The sequence below is a fragment of the Urocampus carinirostris genome, chromosome 11 (genome assembly GCF_059441175.1).
Source record: "Urocampus carinirostris isolate Australia breed hairy pipefish chromosome 11, RoL_Ucar_1.0, whole genome shotgun sequence".
Taxonomy (NCBI): Eukaryota; Metazoa; Chordata; class Actinopteri; order Syngnathiformes; family Syngnathidae; genus Urocampus; species Urocampus carinirostris.
Window position 1 is genome coordinate 34,471,117 of NC_142359.1, and position 19,697 is coordinate 34,490,813.

General features: G+C 39.3%; 1 protein-coding gene across 1 annotated transcript in view; it reads right to left on the reverse strand.

The window, feature by feature from the left end:
* Positions 1-383: 383 nt before the first annotated feature.
* vax2 (ventral anterior homeobox 2) overlaps positions 384-19,697 on the reverse strand; it is a 28,933-nt gene continuing 9,619 nt past the window's right edge. The window contains exons 2-3 of the mRNA XM_088347227.1: positions 18,398-18,585; positions 384-2,814 (exon numbers count right to left, since the gene is read on the reverse strand). Of these exons, the coding sequence (XP_088203353.1) occupies positions 2,347-2,814; positions 18,398-18,585 (656 nt within the window). The 3' untranslated portion in view covers positions 384-2,346. The remainder of the gene's footprint in view (positions 2,815-18,397; positions 18,586-19,697) is intronic.

A 19,697-nucleotide genomic window follows, 5' to 3' on the forward strand; every position in this document is an offset into this window, starting at 1 on the left:
TTGACCACTGAATGTACTTCTCAAAATGCATGTCATACTGCTGCCAATGAGCCTGTTCTTGGTTTTGAGCAGTGGCCCCCTGGGAGGGCATGAGGCTTTTATAAAGGGCCGCATTTGACCTCTGTAAATTTTTGTATTTTTTAACTGTCTTATAATAAACATCAAATGCAACTCCACTATACTAGGGGGCAGTGGCACTCTAAATTAGGTCACATGAGAGGTTTTCTTTTTTCTAGACAGAAAAAAATCAGTACTGTTTTACAGGGATAAGAGATTTATATATATATATATATATATATATATATATATATATATATATATATATATATATATATATATATATATATATATATATATATATATATATATAATATATTATTTGCCTGTCCCTAAAAATGGACAGAAGTGTATTTAGGGATTTTATGTCTTTATTGTTCTTAATTGATTTTAGGTCGGGCATTTTTACCTATGTACTAATCTGCAATGTGTTCAACAACTTATGTATTTTCCATTGAATCCATTTCTTCTTGTGTTTGTTATCATTTGCCACATAAATAAATCAAGTTCATCCAAGATGTAAGGAAAAAAAATCAATGATTATTCGACAAATTGTTTCAAAAGTCAGCGACCACTCGACTGTTAAAACAGTCGTTAGTTTGCAGCCCTACAACACAGTGAATAGGTGTGATTTCAAACACAGCCTGGGCCTTTCTTGCACATCTTCACAGACAACCTGGTGCTGCTCTGGCAATAACTTCACACGCGTGCTTACACACACGCACACAGGTAAATTACATATTAAAACAATACAGAGAGTCAATGGCATTCTGGCCATGGCTCCTTTAACCCTCCTGTTGTCTTCGGGTCGAAATGACCCGCCAGCGTGATATAACACCCACAAAAATCCACTAAATTATAAATGTTTTAACTTGAAGCCTTAGGACTTTTCATCGAAAATAAGGAAATGTTGTTTGAAATAACATTCAAGGGCTGCAACAACTAACCGATAAAATCAATTAAAATCGATTACTAAAAGCGTCGGCAACTAATAACCTCATCGATTCGTCGTGTTGCGCATTTTATGAGCCACTAAGCACGTTAAAACACTGCAAATAAGTGCATTGGACCTTAATGTGAATTTGCAGGATAGTAGTACCATTTTTGGCGCCTTGAGACCGTTTTTATAAAAGTATCTTTCAATTTTTAGTCCTTTTTTATTGAAAATTGCATAATTACAAACAAAATTGGCATAAAACAGTCAAACACTACAAAGGTAATAATTTCCAAGGGAACAGAAAGTGCTGTAGAAATACAGAACAAAGAATTATGAAAATAAATTAATAAAATATATCAAGTAAAAAGAAAAGAAATAATGATGACACAAGGGGTAATTGTTAGGCATATTATATATCATTTGTACATTGGGATGTTTGTAATATTATATTAACAAACCAAAAAACAAAATGGCTGACAAAAGTCCGAAAAGTAGGTTTACATTTTATCTTATTTTTTTGGTGGACACAAATTTTTCTTCAAATAAAATTGAATTCATTGCTCATTTTTATGATATGTCTAAATATAATATAATTTTACTGTAAGGCGGTAGAATATCTTACACATTTGCAGGTGTATAGCATAAATTAGTTTATTGTTGTTTTCTGACCATCACTTGGATTTTTATTGTTTTATATGACAGAATAAAATTCTGCTTTTTTATCTGGTTAAAACTTCAATATTTGAATACAGAAGAATCTAAAAATGTTTTTTTTTTTAATTGGATTATTCGATTAATCGAAAGAATAATTGTCCTATTCATTGATTTTCAAAACAATTGTTGTTTGCATCCCTATAAAGTTCCCAAGTAAGCTGTACAAAACAGTTACTTAGATGATCTTTGGGTAAAAATTACCTATGAGGGAAATTGAATTGAGATTAAGGTTTATTTAAGGAGTTATTTTTACACAACACAGAATGTTATAATATTTTAGTTACGTCTTCGATCAATCAAGTGTTAATTTTCATATTTCGTATGGTTTTGCACAGTGTGTATGGTCTTAAATTCTTCAATGGAGGGAAAAAAGATACGCATTAGTCATTGTAATGAATAAATATGGACACACAACTTATTTTCACACATAGCTTCACTTATTTTAGCTATAGAAATACAGGTGAAGCAGGAGAACTGTACAACTCATATTATGGTGATGGACAAGTTGTTTCTTCAGGCAATATGAAATCTGGTGTTTAAAATGTAAATAATCTGCATATATTGTGGATTTAGTGACAGCGGGTCACTTTGACCAAATGGACTTGGGGTGTATACAGTAAATGAGGACAACAGGAGGGTTAAGAAACCGTTTTTTTCCCGCCGAGGTCCGACTCCTTGCGGTCCAGCCTTATGTAGGGCTCGAAGGCCGAAGAACCACAGCCATAGGCCGAGGTCAGCTCGTGGTGCGCGCCGCCCAGCAGAGGCACAGAAAAGCAAAGGGAACGAGGGGGAGGCGCCAATGGCGGGGCACCGGCCAAAGTGTGCAGGGGCAGCCCCAATGTAGCCCCGGAGAGAGAGCTGACGGGAGAGGAAGCAGAGGAGCCGGGCCCGGGACAGCTTAGCAGAGAGATGGCGTCATCGGGAGGCGCAGGAGGCGGAGGCAGAAGCGGACCGGTCGCAGGGGGCGACAAGAGCCGTCCTTGTTCCAGGAGGCGCAGGATGTTGCAGGTGGCCAACGACTCGGAAGAAGATGATGAGCGCTTGTCTGAGTCCTTGCTGGTGTCCTTCTTCTGTTTAGTGCGACGGTTTTGGAACCACACTTTCACCTGCCAGGGTGGGCACACAAAGAGCATTTGGAGATTTAAATTGATCATTTTGGATTATTTTGTCCCCTTCTCAAACTTTGTTTTAACCTGCGAAATTTTGCATAGTCTGACACCGTATCCTCTCCATGTTTTTTTAACCATTTGTTGACGAAGTACCATACAGGCCGCTTGGATTTTTCTTTTGTTATCATGGCCATGAAAGATTTAGACAACATGTTATGAATGATTACTATTGTCTCTTTTTTCAGAACAACACAAACTTTCAACATCTGGTAATATCCACCATATTTATGTGTTCAGGCAATTTAATACCAGTTTAAAATGAAAAACACAAAGAAGGGGACTTGGATTTTCCGCGATTATAATGAAGTAGTGACGGGAACTGAACATAAACTGGAAATATGAACTCTTATAAATATATACAAAAAAGTGTTTGAGTCAGGCTCTCTCAGTGGCCTGTATATTGTCAACTATTTTTAACCATGACAAGGCGATTTATGGGCAAGTAACCCAATTTTTTGCCCTTTTGATGATCAAAACTAATAAAGTAATGTTCAAAGGATTCAAAGTTTATTATTTATTGGTGTCAGATATCAGAAAATGCTTTACAAAATGCTTTACTTATTTTGCCCTGTCTGTGTCACGTCTTGCCTGTGATTGGTCCGTTGCCACACGTGGATGCCTGTGAGATATGATATTTGGTAGGTGAGGACACTAGAGAAACGTTTACAAGGACCAATGTTCGGCGTGGAAAAACAGGATGCCAGAGGCACGAGACCGACCAGGAATGGGCCGCAGGGGGCCTAGCGGAGGGTGAGCGGGCGGGGCTACACTACTATCCATGGCCAAGGATTTGATTGGACGCAAATTGATGAGAGGAGAAGAAAGCAAAGCTGGCTTTGGTACATCTACACTATTGCATGTAAATCCTTTTTAATGGGATCCAGGGTTCAGCGATGGAGCACAGATTAGCGGGGCGAGGAACGTAAGGGCAGGGGGCGGTGCATCTGGCATGACCTGCATTTAGCCCCACGCTTAGGCCGGTGCCACTCGATCTGACGAAAATTACACATGCACAAAAACTAACACAGAAGCTACTTTATTTTCCGAAATATACGGCAGACCTGAAAAACCAAAGTAGACCAAAAATTTGAAAGTGCGCGTGGGGTGTTTGGGTCTGACACACCTTCTTTGGCTATTAAATATAATCCCTCTTCTTGAGCACCCCTGCCTTTAGTTCCTTCCACCCCCACATGGTTCAATAACCTGCCTAAAACTTAACACGGTGCACCTCATATACCATCGAATACTGTAGTTTGGATAAGAAATGAATACAGTATTAAGACTGTAACATTTCTTTGCATTGATTGATCAATCGAAATACATCTCTAACTGACTTCTCCAAACATTATACACAACTGGATTAAAACCCGGAGCACAGCGGAAAGAGTGGCAGCACTTTACAATTAGGCCACTGGTGATGCAGATTACATTCGAAATGGCATTCGATTTTCTCTCATTAACACTATTTTCTCGCAAAGTTTGATTCATTATCAGATACACCAAAGAGTTGTTTCCCTTGACATGCTTCTCGGAGTTAATTTATGTCTTTCAGGTTGACTTTCTCTAAGAATTGTTTCTGGCCCCGTAAATATAATGCAATAATGATATCAAATCAATTGCCTTTTATATATGCAATGTTGGGAATAACGCCGTTGTAAATAGCACCTTTACGTAACGGCATTATCTTTTTTTTCAGTAACGGGGTAATCAAACTATTCAGACGTTACAGTTATTAGTTTTATTATTTAATCATAACATTACTTTGATAATCACATTATTCATGTAGTTATTACAAATACACATCATATTTATCCAAATATTTCAATAAAGTATTTACTTGCTGAATGTATTCTTTCATATCAGTGTACTTTCCAGGATTGGTTTTATCATACAACCTTGAAGATTTAGCTATGTACAGTCCTAATTTTGTACAGGGAGTTTTTGTTTTTCGCTTGTAATGTGAGTACTGAGTGTCTGTTGTGCTACATGTTCCATTTTTTGCAAAACTTCCTCACTTATAAGAGAGGGACAGACACATTCTTGTGCACCTTTGGTGGGAGAACGCTTTTCCGTCCATTGGTCTGAAGTGCACTCTCACCTTTACTTTGAAACTTTGTAATAAATAGCCTCAACTGAACTGCTTCTTTCCGGGTCGATGTTTCTGCATCTACTCGGAATCGTCCTGGAATATGTACGCGCGGCGAGACACTGATTGTCTGACGCCTACATTACGTATGTATTTGTGTCTATTTACGTACATTTTATTTGTATATATATATGTTTTATTTGTTTGTTTTTTCGTGCAATTTTACATAGGTTTGTGTGCGTGTTTAAGTAGGTTTTTGTGTGTCTATGTACGTTTTTGTGCGTGTTTGCGTACGTTTTCATGTGTGTTTACATACCATTTTGGGTGTTCATGTACGTTTATGTGAGTGTTTATTTACATTCTGATTGCTATCTGATTATATTATTTACTTTTTTTTTTTTTTGCAAATCAAGTGTGTGATACATGTGTTTCTGGTGAGGTGCAATAAATTACAAAGTTCTATAACGAAACTACCTGTCTGCTCCTCTTTATCCAATTGTCTCAAATACTGTCCAGAAAATGTCAAATTCTTTGACATAAAACAACTTCTTTTTAAAGTAACGAAATTAGTTACTTTCCCTGGTAACTAGTAACTTACACTAGCGTGATACAGTCACTAACTCAGTTACTTTTTGTAAGAAGTGGTGTGTAACTCCTGTATACCTAATCACTTTTTTAAAGTAACGTGCGCAACACTGGTCAATTAGTTAGGTCTCGGTTCTCTCACTGCCACAGCCACAGTTCGACTAATTGCATGCGTCTTATAGTCCAGTGCGCCTTATAAAAATCTATGACAAAATATTATTTAACACATAGGTTTTGCCCTTAATACGTCATTCTAATTTCAACTTTTTTGAAAAATCCCCCAGACAAATGGCTATAAAGTGTACTTTTACTAAAAACTACAGTTCCCCCAAAACCTGTCGACTACGATACCTGCAAAGTGACAACTCAGCGGCAGTGGTTCTATCTCAATACCAAACAGGTAAATTGAGAAATCATCCCAAAAATGTCTTCGAAGATTTTGTAATTTTTCTTATATTTTGTGTATATCTGTGTGTGTGTAGGCAGCGTGGCGGCACAGTTCTGAGGTCATGAGATCGAACATCCTGTGTGGACTTTGCATGTTCTCCCCGTGGGTTTCCTCCGGGCACTCCGGTTTCCTCCCACATTCCAAAAACATGCCTGTTGGGTTAATTGGCCGGTCCAGATTGTCCCTAGGTGTGAATGAGCAAGTGAGTTGTCTGTCTCCGTGTGCCCTGCAACTGGCTGGCATCCAGTTCAGGGTGTCCCCTGCCCACTGCCCAAAGTTAGCTGGGATGGGCTACAGCACCCTCGCGACCCTAATGAGGATAAGCGGTGCGGATAATGTATGGATAGATGGATAAATGTGTGTGTGTGTAGCTACATTTTTTTCACTGCAGCTGTAATGTTCTTGACTTAAAGTATTAATTCCAGAGTCATTTTACATTAGGAGAAGTTACATGCCCTTCAATTACATTTAGTTACATCTAAAAGGCAGTCGCAGACCGTCCTGGCCTGCAAGGCCTTCTTCTGCTGACCTGAAAAATATCTCGATCATGTGATGTAACGATATTCTGTCTGTCAGCTTCCTTTCATTTATTTCCCCCCTGGTTCAGCTGCTTCGACGTGTTTTTTTTTTATATTTAAGCATTTAACCAATCAAATTTCCGCCATTATAGTTGCTAGGGTCAGAAATCTATCCGGAGGCCTTCACAAGTAGAGAAATAACATGTGACGATGAAACTGTTTGTTTAGCTAATCAGATTTCAAGTTGGCGACATTAGGGCCTTCTTGCAGGCGTACGGAAACGTAAGCTAGGAAGCAGTGATGAATAAAATGTATTATTCTACTAAATGATAATACGATTGATTTTCTTTCACCCTGAACTTTTAACTTTTTAGTATTTAGCAACTTTAATGTCAAGCAACTTTGAATCTCTGAAAAACACACAACGAAATGTTAATTAGAAAAATGTACCTTAAGTGCAACAACAAGAATACTTTGAAATACAACAATAAGCTTTACGTTTGTTATGTAAACCAGATTATCCCTAAAAACCATTTGAAACATAATTTAAAATATTTACAGATGTACCAAAAAATGCATACTAACCAATCACAAGCGAAACGAGCTGGGTCATACAGTTGGTTCGTTTGCTAATGGCACATCACTGAAGGCCTAGGTGTGAAGTGAATGGCCCGCAAATACTAGAATGTTACATCTCTGAGGGCAGCCGTTATGCTGATGTGGCCCTTGGTGAGACCTCTGGATTAGTCAGTCAAAAGAAGAGATTCACTTCACTTGGTCCATACCTTTTTTATGGCCAACTTCAAGCACTTTTTAAGGACTTTCATAGCCAATTTTCGATTTTATCCAGATCCAATAAAAGAAGATATCCGGTGTGAATGGTGTATTTTGCAGAGCCTCAACTATATCTGCAATTGACATGTGCAATTTTCAATGTTGCGTCTGTATTATCAAGACATGTAATCCATAGATCTTGAGTAAACCACAAATATATTTGTGTATCCGAACAATACGTCTGTAAATGCTTTTGAGACTAATCTCACCCGATATAGGTTTTGGATAAAAATGACATCAATATGTAGTTTACATTTTCAGTTGCAGGAACTTCTTCCATTACAATGTACCACTGGGAAACGCTACCTTAATTTTTTTACATGGCTCATAATAAATGTCCATAATGGATATGTAATGCTTGCTCTAATGCACATTTCATAGTGCCCTGTTTAGGTGTAGCATGCACTTGATCTCTGGGACGCGACACTTAAGGGGCAATGATGCTTCAAAAACCACCGTTTGTAAGGCATTGTAAACTACCGTTAGCCATGAGGGAACGAGAAATGCAATAGCAAAGCGAAAGCCGCCAGTGTCTGCGTCATTTTTAAGTAGACTTGTTGTAAAACACCGCAAATAATTTAAGCGGTTTCAAGCACTTCACCCAAAAATCAAGCACTTTTCAAGCCTTGAAAACACTACGACAAAATCAAGCATTTTCAAATATTTCAAGGACCCTGACTTCAGTCCCGATTTCAATTTAGAGGCTTGGCTCTTTCAGTTCACCCAAGAGGTTCCTCATTTTATTTGTGATTCAATGTTTGTAGCAACGTTTCATGTCTGCGTCTTTCTCTTACTCTGATTTTTCTTTAAAATCTGCAAAATGTATGTAAAAAGTACTTTTATTATTCACTTTAAGTGTGTAGTGCAATGTAATGAGCTTTCTCAAGAGGTGTAGGCCTTACAATCATAAAATCCTTTTTTTTTTTAATAATTTGATAAACTACACTAAACATAATTTTATCATGCAATCAAATGTTGTGAGTTTATATTTTTACTTGCTATTTTGTTCAAATCCTACATGTGCCAATAGTAAATTTTCAACCTGTTAGAATGTTCTCAATTTCCCAAAGACTACGATTCCATAAAGGCCATTTACTGGAAGTGTCATTTTTTGATTTTGGCGGGAGTTAAACTGTGGAAAGAGAGTTAAGCAACAACTTTCACTCTCCTTACTTTTTACTTTATTTTATTTTAGATGTGTTTTTCTTGTATAAGGCACTGTTAAAAGTTTTAACCTGTTGAGAAAAAATATGGAAAATGTTTATTGAAAACCATTTTTTTTAAAACATATTAGCTTTAGTAATTAAAAATTTGTTTTACTGTTAGCTAATGTTAGCTAGCTCTAAGTCGGTCAACTAAAGAGCTCAAGCTACATTACATTAAAAAAAAATCCACCCTGTTCGGTTCTCCCAGTTAGGTCTACGAACCTAACAGGTGAGTTTTCTATATAATCAATATTAAAGTATTAATGATATTAACTTTAACTAGTATAGTATTTTAAAAAAGCTTTGTTGGTAAAATGACTCAATGTTTTTTAGGTAATGGAAGGGTGGAAAACATTCAGCATTATTAGTGTTACACATAAGTTGTAATCAAATCATAAAAACATGAAACAAAGGATTTTCTTAAAAAAATGACACCAAAATGTTGCGTCAAAAAAGAATCAACTATTTAAAAGGCTGAAAAAACATCAGTTTTACTCCACACGATTCTCAGTCTATTGCTTCCGTTTGCATTTCGGCCTCCAACGAAAATGAAGAAAACAAGTTTATCACTGTAAGATAAAACAAACCAAAGCCTGTTTTTTTTTGTCTTCCTTGTTTCCATTCGCACAATTTTGAGTTCAACGCAAGAGCATCCAAAACACGATTGTTTGCAGGTGTAGGCTCTGGGAATGGGCCTTGATTGCCAGATTGGTGCTGTCCGAACGGCCCTTGAAAGGGAAGGGGCCCAACTCCGATAAAACGGGTTGTCACCTTTGGAGATGTGGCCGGGCCAAGCGGTCGAGGTTGGAGTGGCCGGGTTCAGCTGAGGGTTAACCCCGTCTTACGCTCCAAGGCCTGATAGATAGGGGCCGCCCTAATCCCTCCTTAGCACAAAAGCACTTGGGATAGTTTGGAGGCCCGCTGGCCGCGCCCCCTTTTCAATGCGACGAGCCGCCAAGAGGGGGCGCTGTGTCACCCTTAGCCTTTGGGACCTCTCGAACCTCACAGGACACTAGAGCTCTAACTAACAACTATTTTCATAGAAGACTAGCCAATGACTACCGCGGGGGTCGCCAACCCGCGGCTCAGGAGCTACATGCGGCTCTTTAGCGCTGCGGAGTGGCTCTCTGGCGCTTTGCCAAAATGTTTTCAAATTGAAAATATGTATTTTTTTAGTATGGTTCTGTATAGAGGTGGGTAAAGTAGCCAAAAAGTAAACGTAAAAAAGTACTTGGTTAAAAAAACTACACAAGTACTGAGTAACTGTAGCAACATCTTATACATGGATTTTTTTAAACAACTATTCAACTAGATCATCAAATGATCAAAGTCCATCCATTCAACGACATATAATTTAAAAATAGATTTGAATAGTTGTGTTAAATTGAAAAACTTTAATAAACAACATCAAAATAATTGTATACATCAAAAATGATAAATCACGCACAAGTAGCCATCCTAGTGACGCTGCCCCATTAAAATGGGCGGCGCTTGGGCTGCATTGATTAGCTCTCAAACAGGGGACACGGAATAAAACAATCAAAGGAGGAACACACGAACTTACTTAGGTAATGGTTCAAAATAGTCTAATGTAGCACAGTAGAAGTACTGTTTCTTCTTCATGAATCTACTCAAGTAAAAGTAAAAAGAATAGTGATTGAAAAACACTCCCAGAAGTACAAAGTGTCCCCAAAATTATTCAAGTAAAAGTAACGGAGTAAATGTAACTCGTTACTACCCACCTCTGGTTCTGTATAAGGACGAACATGACTTAAATACTTTTAATGCTTTACAATGATGTAAAAATGCGTAGAATAAATATCATATTTCAAATGTAACTGAGACGAGAGGGAAAAATCAGGTGGTATGAGCTAACTTCTCTCGCTTGTTTTTCTATTTCCCGTGTCGCCTGTGGTGGAGGTGAGCTTTGTGGGGCCCGAGCCCCGCCCATTTTAAAGGACCAGTATCACAAGCAAGGCTGGTGGCTGTTTTTTGAACAAACCGTCGGATGTCTGATCTACCCAAACTGTAAAAAGAGTCAAATAATTGCAGATAAATCTATCTTAAACTGCATCTTGTGATTATATTTACTTTACCTTTCAAAAAGCTGTTATTTCAATTTAATGAACGCATGCTTTGTTTTATTGGACTCTTTATGTTGCCCAGATATGGGGTGGGTTATGCACATTTTATATATTGTTCTTTTTCTTATTCCTCGAAATAAAAATGACATAAAAATAGATTTCTTCATTGCATTTCTATATTTTATCAAAGCAATCTTTTTAAAAATGTCGCGGTTGCCGTGGCGCTCAATTGGCCCCGCCCGAGTGGCGCCAGCTGCGGCTCGTTGACAGATTGGCTTCCCTTCTATTTAAGCTCAGTGCTCTCACTCACCCTTTGTCAATCCGTCAACGAACCTCTGCACCCGCAAGATGTGGGTTTTGGCTGTGTCTACTTTTTCCTGTTTAATATTGATGTCCAGTTTTGTTCCAGCTATTTTGTTCTGTTTGTTATCGATCTCCAGTGTCTGGTATCAATCCTGTCTGTCCCGTCCTGTCCAGTATCGACCATCTGTCCGATATCCGCTCGTGCAATCGGTATCGTTCTCGTCGGCCTCTGGCTTCCTGTCATTCTAGCAACACTATTATAAGTATGATATGAAATGTCCTTGTTTTGTAATTTTCCTTAGGGGGTTTCTTGTTTTGGTTTTGAATAAGTTCTTCCCTGCGAGGAAAGAAAAGAAAAATGTAAACTTTGCTTTTGTCAAATGAAATTTGCTAAGCAACCCCAAACTTTTGAACAGAATGTACTATATTTAACGTACAGTGGATCCCAAAAAAATTAAAAATTGGATTAAAATGCCTTATCTAAATCCAACGAGACACAGTGCTTCGTCAGTAGAGACAGTAAATCCATAAATAAACCTCAGTCCAATTTTTATGGACAGGAAAATAGTCTATTAAAATAAAAAAAATGTATCCGTGTAAACCAAAAGCAGGCTCATTATCAACAATATGACAGCAAATAAAACAAATACCATGTGTATTTTGTGAAGTACATTCTTTGGTCAACTGCAAAGTCTTTAACAGAAGTACTTAATAATTCACAAATCAAACAGTCTCAACAACTGGCATTTTTAATATTTTAACAACTGATGTTTGTCCTTCGGACTGCATGCATTTAATTTTAAATATGTTTGTCAGGCACAACCCGGCATAAAGACAAATCTCTGTTTTAGGCAGAATCTACGGATACAGAAAGTACAATTCATGTCATCAAAGCCCCAATGGCTTTAATGTTATTTGAATCTTGCCGAGGCGAGTCAGACTCTGTTTCATTCAACTGTCTGACAATTCTCTTTAAATGTTCTTGCATCACTGAGGTACTGCCATGATATTCAAGGTCCGCTTTACAAATTTTCAAGTAGTCTTTTTATTTGCCGTATCCAAGCTAAAATGCTCAACGTTCTGTAGGTGCACTTGACGTTAGCGCCGTCATTTCTGTATGTTACCGCTCGAGACAGAGACGTTATTGTGAATGAGCGACAAAACAGAGATCCTATTTGTGTAGGGATGTTTCTCTCTGTTGGATAAATGTTTATGTCTACAATAGTCGGCAATGGAATACATTGTCAACCATTTCACTTTTCAAAACCGCTGCTGTTACCCCTACGCTGAAAAAACATGGTGCTGACCCCAACAACTTTGACAACCTCCGCCCCATCTCCAATCTTCCATTTATTTCAAAAATCCTTGAAAAAACTGTTGCTGCTCAACTCCACTCGCACCTGTCCCTCCACTCTCTCTATGAGCCCTTTCAGTCTGGTTTCCGCCCCCGCCACAGCACAGAGACTGCCCTAATCCGTATTGTAAATGATCTCCTCATAGCATCTGACTCCGGTTTAGTCTCCATCCTCATCCTCCTAGACTTGAGCGCTGCCTTCGACACAATCTCTCACCCTATCCTCCTCAATAGACTCTCCTCCATTGGTCTCACCCATACTCCCCTCAGTTGGTTCCATTCCTACCTCACTGGCCGCACTCAGTTTGTCCAGCTGAAATCCTTCACCTCAAAGCCCTCCCTAGTCACCACAGGTGTTACCCAGGGATCTGTCCTAGGTCCTCTTCTCTTCATCGTCTACCTCTTGCCTCTTGGTCATATCCTCTGCAAATTTAATATCCACTTTCACTGCTTTGCTGATGACACCCAACTCTACCTCTCCTGCAAACCAAACTCCATACTCCCACCTCCCTCCCTCACCTCTTGCCTTTCCGAACTCAAAACATGGTTCACAACAAACTTTCTTAAATTAAATGCCAATAAAACAGAATTCCTCCTTCTTGGCACCAAATCCACTTTATCCAAAGTAAACAATTTCTCTCTCAACATCGACAGCTCCTTAGTGTCCCCCTCCCCCCAGGTCAAGAGTCTGGGTGTCATCCTGGATAGCATGCTTACCTTCCACTCACATATCAACACCATCACCCGCACTGCTTATTTCCACCTCCGCAATATTACCAGACTCCGCCCTTCCCTCACCCCCCGCACCACTGCAATTCTCGTCCACAGTCTTGTCACATCCCGCCTTGACTACTGCAATGCTCTCCTCTTCGGCCTTCCTCAAAAGTCCCTCCATAAAATTCAGCTGGTTCAAAACGCCTCTGCTCGCATCATCACAAAAACATCTTCCCAGCAGCACATCACCCCCGTTCTCCAACAGCTACACTGGCTTCCTATTCAGCATCGCATCAGCTACAAACTGATCCTATATACATATATGTCCATTCACAACCTGGCTCCTCCTTACCTGTCCGACCTTCTCCAGGTGCACGTCCCCACTCGCTCCCTCAGATCCTCGTCCTCCCTCCGACTGTCAGTGCCCCCTGCCCATCTGAGCACCATGGGAGCCAGAGCCTTCAGTTGCGCTGCTCCCAAGCTTTGGAACAATCTACCTCCGGACCTCCAAAACTGCACACCTCTCTCCACTTTTAAGTCCCGTCTAAAAACACACCTGTTCAGGACTGCCTACAACACATAGCTTCTCCATTTCCTATGTTTTTATGATTTTATGTCTTGTTTTTATTTATTATTTCCCTTACAACTTTTTAAATTGTATTTTTTTTCTTTGTCTGTACAGTGTCCTTGGGTGGCCTGAAAGGCGCTTTTAAATAAAATGCATTATTATTATTATCATTATTTCTATAATCAATCTTTGTCAACAATGTTGATCAGGTCCAGGTTTGCCCGTTGAACCTCTGTTTACAGAATGAGTATAACAATTGTCGACTAGGGATTTGAGAAGCTATGTCCAAAGCCCAGGGGCCAGTTACGGTCCGTAATCACATTTTACTGGCCGCGGCGTCTGTCAAAAAAATTGATAATATGTGGCCTGCCAGTAATGTTGACCGCAGTATAAAATAAATTTGTATAAAAAAATATATATATATTTTTTTTACCATTTCACCAGATGATAGCAGTAGCCCTTCGGCCACCATGCCCTTGGCTTTCTGTGATGATTTTAGCTCAACCAATTTCTGACATGGTGACTGTAAATAGAAAAAGTAATGTTGAGGGACTGTGAGGGCCGCCGCTTCGAGGAGAAGTGTATATTGGAGTATTTTTCACCGAATTCTGAAACAACTGCAACTGCCTAATTCGCCTAAAGACTGTGGCTGTTTATAAAAAATATAATATGAGGCAAAAACATATAACAAGAGGCGCTGTCGGACGAAAGATGCTGACTACAAAAAGCTAACTGGACCGACTACTGTGAAAAGGTGAAGCTGCTGGAAGGTATTTTAATGGTACAGCAGCACTTTTTCACAAGACCACGCGAGTCCATTGAAAATGCTACAAAGGCGAGCCACGAGGTCGCGACGCTGATCGCCAAGCTCTACAAACCTTTTACAGAAGGTGAATTACTATAAGTCTGTTCAAAGAATGGCAGATGGCCCTCACACATTTTTAGCTTACCAAATCGCTTCCTAAAAAGTTTCGACACCCCTAGTTTAGTCCTTTATCTCGTGTTTAACAGGCATTCTATTGCATATGGTGGGTGAATCTGTAGCCAAGAGCTTCTTAGTATAGTCTAGGGGATGAATAAAATATCTATCTATCTATCTATCTATCTATCTATCTATCTATCTATCTATCTATCTATCTATCTATCTTCGGTTAGCTGTATGTGCTCTATTCATGAAGAGTTTGGGCTTTCTGTAAAATAGCGCCTTTGGTGTGATACCTGGTGACAAACAAACAACAACGTTGACTAAGTGTTGCAGCCCTAAAATGGTTAATGTTTTTCGGGTTTCAACTGTTAGTTACGGCCAACTGAAGGCCGATTTTGCCACAATCATTTTGTTGACCAGAGAAAAGCAACTATCTCAAGAATAGATGTTTGTCTTCAATAAATGTGCTCTCTAGGAAATGAGTCCGGCGCCCCAACGGACACGGTCCACGGTGACAGCGAGGCCTCTGTGCGACTTCCTTTCCCAAGCCAGCAGACGCCATCAGTACCCGGCGGGCAAAAGAATTGCCGCTGGCGTCATGTCGCGTTGAGGCGCACGTGTCCGGTGTTGCAGCCTGGCCGGCACGCCAACAAGGCTTGGCTCTGTTGCGCCTTGCTCTTAGTGAAAAGCAGTCTGTGCCAATGCCCTGAGGCTTCGTCGGCTGACGAAACCCTACACGCTCATACTCCAGCAGAACGGTTGAAATCTGCAGGGTAAGGTAGTCCAAGGCCAGAAGCCGCACATGGACTTTTATTAAACTAAAGAAATTACATGAGGCAGACCTCAAATTAGAGGTAAGATCTTATGCAGGATTTGAGCTCGACCCGAGCCCAACCAGAAATTCAGGCCTAGAATGACAATCATTTTGTTTGGGCCGGGCCGGGCCAGGTTTTTCTTTTATGCTGACATTTTTCTTTTTAAATCATCCACGCTGTGGTGTGATTGAATGTAAGTATTGGGATCTGGCAAATTCGGCCAAAAACACCCCTGCTTCTATTTCCTCTTCATAAATAAAATATGAAAACTAGGCAAACTACGGCCTGCTGGCCGAATCGGGCCCACTAACGGTTTTAATCCAGCCAAGAGACAAGCTGAGAGAGGCACATGAGAAAATGAGCCGCAACAACAAACAACGACCTGCAGTTAAATATGTCCACTGGATGTCGCCAAAACTAAGTGCCACTCCCAAAGCTGTTTTTATTGACCACCATTTATCAACTTAAGAACATTAAAGGAAAATAAAAAATATTCCAATGTAATTTTGATTAAAATAGAAGTCATGGATGCGCTGTTTCAGGAAATACAATAGCACTCACTTCGATTAAAAATTACACAATTAAAAACAGCACCCAGATGTATCTAGCTAAACGTATATATAAATCCCGATATGCGTGCGAGTGTGTTCGTATATGGCATATAGATTTCAAAACAGCTGAACCGATTTTCGTGAAAATTTACATTGTTGTACTTTAGGTTCCTAGTACGCTAGTGTTTTTAACTAGGTTTCGTGTCAAGGCACCCCCAATAAATAACAACACCAACGATAAATATCTGCTTTCGGGTACAACTAGCTCTGGAGCTGCATGCAGCAATGTGGCTCTTTGGCACTCCCTGGTGGCTCTCTGGCACTTTTCCAACAAACCACGGCCACAACAACCTCGCCCAAGTAGAATGCCCGGCAACACCAAGTCCGGGCCATTATGCTTGTTTGCAAAATTTTAAAGAAGCTTTAGCTCCTTTCTAAAATAGATATTAAATCTAACAGAAAAGTTCCTGAATTCAGGTAAATATTTTCATTTTTAAAAAGCAGTAAAGGACTTTTAAATCATTACATCAATCAAATGATATAATGCCAACATATATGCAAAAAATAAAAGTGCCTGTACTACTAAAAAAAAAGAAGTTGATGTAGTATTCTGTTACACTTTGTATGTGCCCATATAACTATATCATTTATTATGTTCATGGCCAACATTCAAAATGCTGGCTCCATTTTTCCGCACTGGCTTTTTAAAATCAAATTTATTTGTCAAGATACTACATTTCTTGCAACTAAACACTTCTGAAGTAGTTCCCTTTTCTATGCAAATGATCAAGGTTGTAAAGTAGCCAAGTCAAAGTCCATATCTAAATCTAATTGAGATCCTCCGGTGTGACTTTTAACAGGAAGTTTATGCTAGAAAACCATTTTGCAAAGAAGAGTGGGGTAAAATTCCCCCACAGGGTTGTGAAAGACGTATAACCAATTATCGTGAGCGTTTGATTTCTGTATCTGGTGCCAAAGGTGGCCCAACTCGCTGTATGGTTTAGGGGGGAATTATTTTTTTACATAGGGCCAGATTTTTTTCTGTGCCCTAATAAATAAAATCAACACTTCAAAACTGCTTTTTGTATTTCCTTTGAGTTGTCTTTTTGTGATATTGAAATTGCTTTGATGATCTGAAACCTTGGAGAGTGATACATTTGCGAAAAAACCCCACAGAATTCAGGAAGGGGCACTGTATAAGGCTCACTTGACTATAAGGTGCATGGAATTATGAAACTAGAGGAAGAGCTACTGTATTTATTCATGTATAACTGACATTTACGGTATACATTAATGCATTGATTGATCTCTCGTACATGTCACTGACCAAAATTGCAAAAAATTCAAACTAAACCTAACGATACCAATCGACTACACCGCTAGTGATACAGGTGATATACGAAAAGGCGTTCGATTTTCTATCATTAGCACTATATTTTTACTCACGATCCATCACACTATAGTATGACATCAAACCTTGTGAAGTAACGCACACACATAAACAAATGCATACAGGTTAAATGGCCGGTTCAAAATGTCCCTAGGTGTGAAAGAGCGAGTGAGTCATCTGTCTCTGTGTGCCCTGCGACTGGCTGGCAACCAGTTCAGGGTGTCCCCTGCCCACTGCCCGAAGATAGCTGAGATGGGCTCAAGCAGCCCCGCAACCCTGCTGAGGATAAGCGGGGCAGATAATGGATAGCTAAATATATACTGTATATACAGGGTTGGGTAGGGTTACTTTAACTGGATTACTTTCAATTGCTTTTGGATAACTCCAATACCAAATATGTTAATAAAAGACTAAAGAAACTAAATATGAATAAAATTACTAAATTTTCTGCAGGCTTGGGGAGTAACGGAATACATGGAATGGCAAAAATGATGTTGGCAAGCTGTTTGGATTTATTTTCATTTTGTTTCTGTTGCATTTTGTGTTAGTTTTGCCGGAGATCGAAAAGCCAGGAGAGAAAGCTTACCACGTGTTGTGAGTCATCATTTTATTCCTATTTAGTTTCTTTTGTCTTTTATTAGCATATTTGGTATTGGAGTAATCCAAAAGTAATTGAAAGTAATCCAGTTAAAGTAACCCTACCCAACCCTTTATTTATATATATATATATATATATATATATATATATATATATATATATTAAATCTAGTATTTTAAGTGTAATCGTAATGACGGAGTAAAACATGGAATGAGTGTCAGCAGGTATACAAATGATCAATTAATAGGGGGCCCCAAATCTAGGGCCCCATAAGAACTTGGGCCTGCCCGGTATATAAACACTGTATTCATTTACAACCGTATTCGCCGTATTTTGTGGTATATAAGGCGGTCCGGGTTGTAAAGAGCAATTCCAAATTCCTGGCTAATTTGGGTATTTAAGTAAGACTTATAGTCTCAAAAATACAATGTATATTGTTTCAAATGTTCGAAAATGAAACTTTTTTGGGGGGAAGGAGGAGGGACAGGGGCTCAAACACCACCTTGTGTCTATCTGCGCACAACAAATTTGATCTCCCTTACCTGGGTCTCTGACAAGTTGAGCTGGCGGGCCAGTTCAGTGCGCTCCCGGCCCACTACGTACTGACAACGCTGGAACTCCACCTCTAGCCGGTACAGTTGCTCGGCCGTGAAGGAAGTCCGGGTACGCTTGGGCCGATCCAGGTCCAGTCCCTTGGGTAGCACGATTTCCCGGATGGTTCCTTTAGCGTCTGTAGCAATTGGGAGGAGGAGGATGGTGACGTGACCGAGAGTATTCAAATTGCTTTGAATGGTTTAAAAAAAAACATCTTTGGAAATGAATCTTAATAATTAGTTAGTTACTCGTAGCAGGGGCAATTTTAGGTTGAGAGTTTTGGGTTTCTTGATCACCAGAGTGTCTCAATGGTTAAAAAAAATGTTTTTTATTTCCCATAGATTAGGATCATTCAACAATGTTCAGGACTGTCACTTCCTATTTGCGAACATCGCATTACGTGTTGTGGTTAAAAGAAACAATATTACTACGCCATGCCCAGTTTTACTCATTTATTTCTAAAAGAGTACACCGGTTACCAGTTCTTCCAAAAAGTAACTGAGTTAGTTAGTGAAATACTCTAAAGTAAAATTAACTAGATACCAGGGAAAGCAACTATTTACATAACTTTAAAAAGTTGACACTAGCCGAGTGAAGAGGACCGGGGAGGGAGGGCCAGACCGGTGCTAGGAATCAAATGGCATGAACCATTTCAGGGCAGTGGAGTATTTCCGATGCTGCGTTGTTCACGTTTTTGTTTTGTTTTACTTTTTTTTTACATTTTTAACAGATTTTTTTATCATATTTAAGCATATCCTGTCCTTTATTATGGATAATAGCGTTTTAAGAATGCTATAATGTTTCGGGGTGGTTAGGTTGAATCTGATAGGGCTTGAGCACCTCGGAAAAACCGGCTGGTTATGCCCATGGGAAAAACACTATTACTACGCCATGCCCAGTTTTTACTCATTACATATTCATTTCTAATAGAGTGCGCACACACATACACATTCATAAGAAACAGGAGACAATGATCCATTATGGGCAAGACACTGAATTCCTAATGACCCGATAGTGGCCAAGGGCATGCTTTTGCAAAGATAGAATTGGGTAATTTCCAAGGTCTCACGGCACACTAGAGTGCCCCGGCACACTGGTTAATAAACACTGGCTCAGACAAATGCAACATTTCAGCTGGGCTCATAATTGTTGTATTCAAATTCAATGCTAAAATGAGGACCAATATTTGTTAATAATATCAAAGTCATGGTATTGGGTGGTAAAATAGTAGTTCAACCTAACCACTCT